At 39.7% G+C, this 3,284-nt stretch overlaps 1 protein-coding gene across 1 annotated transcript in view; it reads right to left on the reverse strand.

The window, feature by feature from the left end:
* LOC106330669 (cation/H(+) antiporter 12-like) overlaps nt 1-2,194 on the reverse strand; it is a 7,521-nt gene extending 5,327 nt beyond the window's left edge. Inside the window, 5 exon segments of the mRNA XM_013769104.1 lie at nt 311-422; nt 506-575; nt 577-841; nt 844-1,522; nt 1,836-2,194. Coding sequence (XP_013624558.1) covers nt 311-422; nt 506-575; nt 577-841; nt 844-1,522; nt 1,836-2,054 — 1,345 coding nt within the window. The 5' untranslated portion in view covers nt 2,055-2,194.
* Nucleotides 2,195-3,284: the final 1,090 nt, after the last annotated feature.

A 3,284-nucleotide genomic window follows, 5' to 3' on the forward strand; every position in this document is an offset into this window, starting at 1 on the left:
AAGCTATAGTTAAGCATGGAATGAGACGTTTGGGTGATGTTATCATGCAAAGACTTACGAAAACATCTTCTGAACAATTGTTTGTTGCAGGAAATAACACACGTATAGTACATGGAACACCATTCAACTTCTAAATGGTGACCCGCGGGCCTGTCCGCAAAGACCTGTGCACTAGACGGGGCGGGATTGGTCAATGCTTCTTGGAACCGCATCCCGCGGCGGGCCAGCCCGCTGTGACCCGACTGAACTTGAGCCCGTGGCGGGGCGGGCCATTTGGTTGCGGGTGAGCTCGTTTGCCATCTCTAGTAACCAATGTACTTCCGCTTCGGATCATACAGACTTCTTATAACTACTGGGACAATCCCAGAGTTTAATAACGTATATAATATCAAGAAAGAGTATGTTGCTTGTGACATATACTGCAAAAAACCATTAAAAAAAAATTATATATCATAATGACATGAATTATAAGAATTTATATTTGGCTTGGGGATTTGATTATCTTATCATCTAATGTAGATTCATAGAAAAAAATTTCTGGGAAACTCTTGCAGCTCAAGAGGATGGAAACAGCACTCCTTGAGAGGTAACTTGCACTACAAGCAAGGTGCAATACCGGCAACCAGTTTCAAAGCGATTGTCAGCACCATTAGAAAGATATTGTATAATATGTCATCTAGCTCGTACACAATCCTCGTAATATCACATCGCATTGTACTGAATGCAATCGAGATTGGCAAGAACACGTTTAACGTGAGCTTCTCATACTTGGCTTCTAAGGCGGATCCTAAAGGTGGACCTTCTGGTATAACGAGGCCGATCATGACTGGTCCAAGGACGTCATATGGAAGACCGTGGTGTAAACGGCAGAACCCAATACGGTTAAAGTTACAGCATGCACATATATATTCGCCACAGGTTTGTTTTCTGGTGTTTCTTGTACTATCCATTCTGCGGCCGGCTTTACAACAAAAAAGACGAGGAGAAAAAAGATGATCACCGCGATAAGGTCAATGTAGGCTGTTGAGTGTGACATGTTTTTGTATGTTCCCAAAGAATACGCAAGTACAATGAAAGAAACGCCAAGGATATCGTTGATAACAGATGCTGACAATGCAAGCCGACCAAACTCCGAGTTTAGAATATTGAGTTCCGACAAGAAATAGGTGATGGTGGGCAAGATTATCGAAGATTGTGTTGCAATGATCACAGTGCGCTCCGCGAGGGCTTTTTTCGGGGGCATGTAGTGAGGGTTTATGTTGTCATCGAGGACGTTTCGAAAACAGAGCCCTACAACCAAAGGAACTATGAAAGTCAAGATCCCAATAACAACGGGCAATGGTCCGTTGTTGAAAACAACTCGCCGACTGGTCCGTAAGGACATGAGGAATGTAAACATCATGAAGCCGCATGCTGAGAAGCTTCTTAACGGTCCATTTCCATTCATAATAGGATCCAACGATAGTTTCCATGTTGACTTCTCCCTCAGATCGAATAGCTGAGGTCCCATAATCAGACCAGCCTGCGAATATGAGAAGATTGGAATTATATCTATGTTGTTTAATGTCAATATAATACCCTTACGCTCTTGCTAAGTTTCAAATATTATTAAATCTAATTACTACTAGTAGTCTCTAACGTGCATGTCAAGTTACATATTGATGGTAATTTTCTTTTGTGATTTTAACTAAGGGATCCATGTAGAAACCCAGACACGTCCTTGAGACTTACGAATAATAGGATATTCTTGTGACCAAACATGAGTGAAATCGTAGAGGAAAAATGAATCATGGACTATAATAGAATGTACTGGGATTAAAATTAGGTATACTTACTATCATATAGGAAGCGATGTGGGAAATGCCAATGCATCTGAGGAACATGTGAGCCATGACCACCGATGTAAAGATAAGTAATATCTGAATCTCCATGAGTGGCAAAGAATACCCAAAAATCACATCGGGCGACTTTAAATTCTCCCATATTCCATTGGAAGAGATGTTAAACAACAAGGGTCGGCAATCCTCGATGTAGGTCGTCGTATTCATGAACATGAACGTGGGTCAATAAACGAGGAAGTGATAGAATTTCGCTGTATCAGCTCTTGGGATTCAAGGGAAAAACAAAAGAATGAGAACATTTAAAACTTTGCATACGAATTCTAAAAATAATTGTATCTCTTATCGTTTGTTTTGGTCTTCGATAAGTATTTGTTTTCGTAGGAGGTAGTTAGTGTCAACAACTTTTTTCATTTTGGCGTGTATGATTTGTTGAAAACCTACCTTTTCAGACCTGGAAACTAACAAACTCAAATAAAAGAAAATGATACAAGCATTGACCCATACACACACGGATTTAACTTTGAAGGTAACGACACCACATTTACAGTTTTATGATATCTATTTTTGGGCAATAAACATAGTATTTGTGGAATAGTTGACAAAATGTATCTATTCTAAGGAACTAACACATCCACAGAAAATAATAGTAGTTCATTAAAAAGAAGCCTCAAGTTTAATACAATTTTTTTCTTTACAAACACCAATATATATACGGTGGAAGCAATGTGGTCTAGTGGTCAAGGTTTAACGACTTTTACACCAGGTATTCCACATTTCCAAAGTGCTGCATGCAGACCCTTTTGTTGTGGCCGTGTGTTGTGGATAAAGCATATCCATCAAAGATATCATACATGCATATAAGTGCCTGTCGATTAGAGTGCTACAGTGAGAGATCCATCCTGGAAAAGTTGTTCAAGAAGTTGTTCATGAGTCGCTTGTGACATAGGGTCACTTCAAGTTTTTAATTGGCCAAGTGGGTCGCTGCAAGTTTTTATTGTCGAAACGGGCCGCTAGGGGGGAGAGAAATAAATCAGTGACGAATTTGGCCTTTTGACCCATAAACTTATAGATTCTGACTCGACAACTTGTGAAATGTGGAAGCAAAAATGACCCAAAGAGTTAAACTCTAAAACTTGTTTACACGTGCGTGACCTACCTCAATCTTTACTCTCTTTTTTTTTGTTTTTGAGCAAACATCAATCTTTACTCATCACCATGAATTGAGATAATTTGTCTCTTTTTATTACAGAGACAAAGCTGAAATCTGACTCTGCTGGGTGGAATTAGACTCGCAAACTCCATTCTTGACCCGACAATCTCTGCATTTTGCAAAGTAAGAGTCTTGAGTCCCAGTTGATTTAAAACTCGAATATTGTGAAGAAATCTCACCAAATCGACTGTAAAGAAATTCCAGTCCCAGTACAGCAGACTCATCTCCAAACC

The sequence above is a fragment of the Brassica oleracea genome, chromosome C3 (genome assembly GCF_000695525.1).
Source record: "Brassica oleracea var. oleracea cultivar TO1000 chromosome C3, BOL, whole genome shotgun sequence".
Taxonomy (NCBI): domain Eukaryota; kingdom Viridiplantae; phylum Streptophyta; class Magnoliopsida; order Brassicales; family Brassicaceae; genus Brassica; species Brassica oleracea.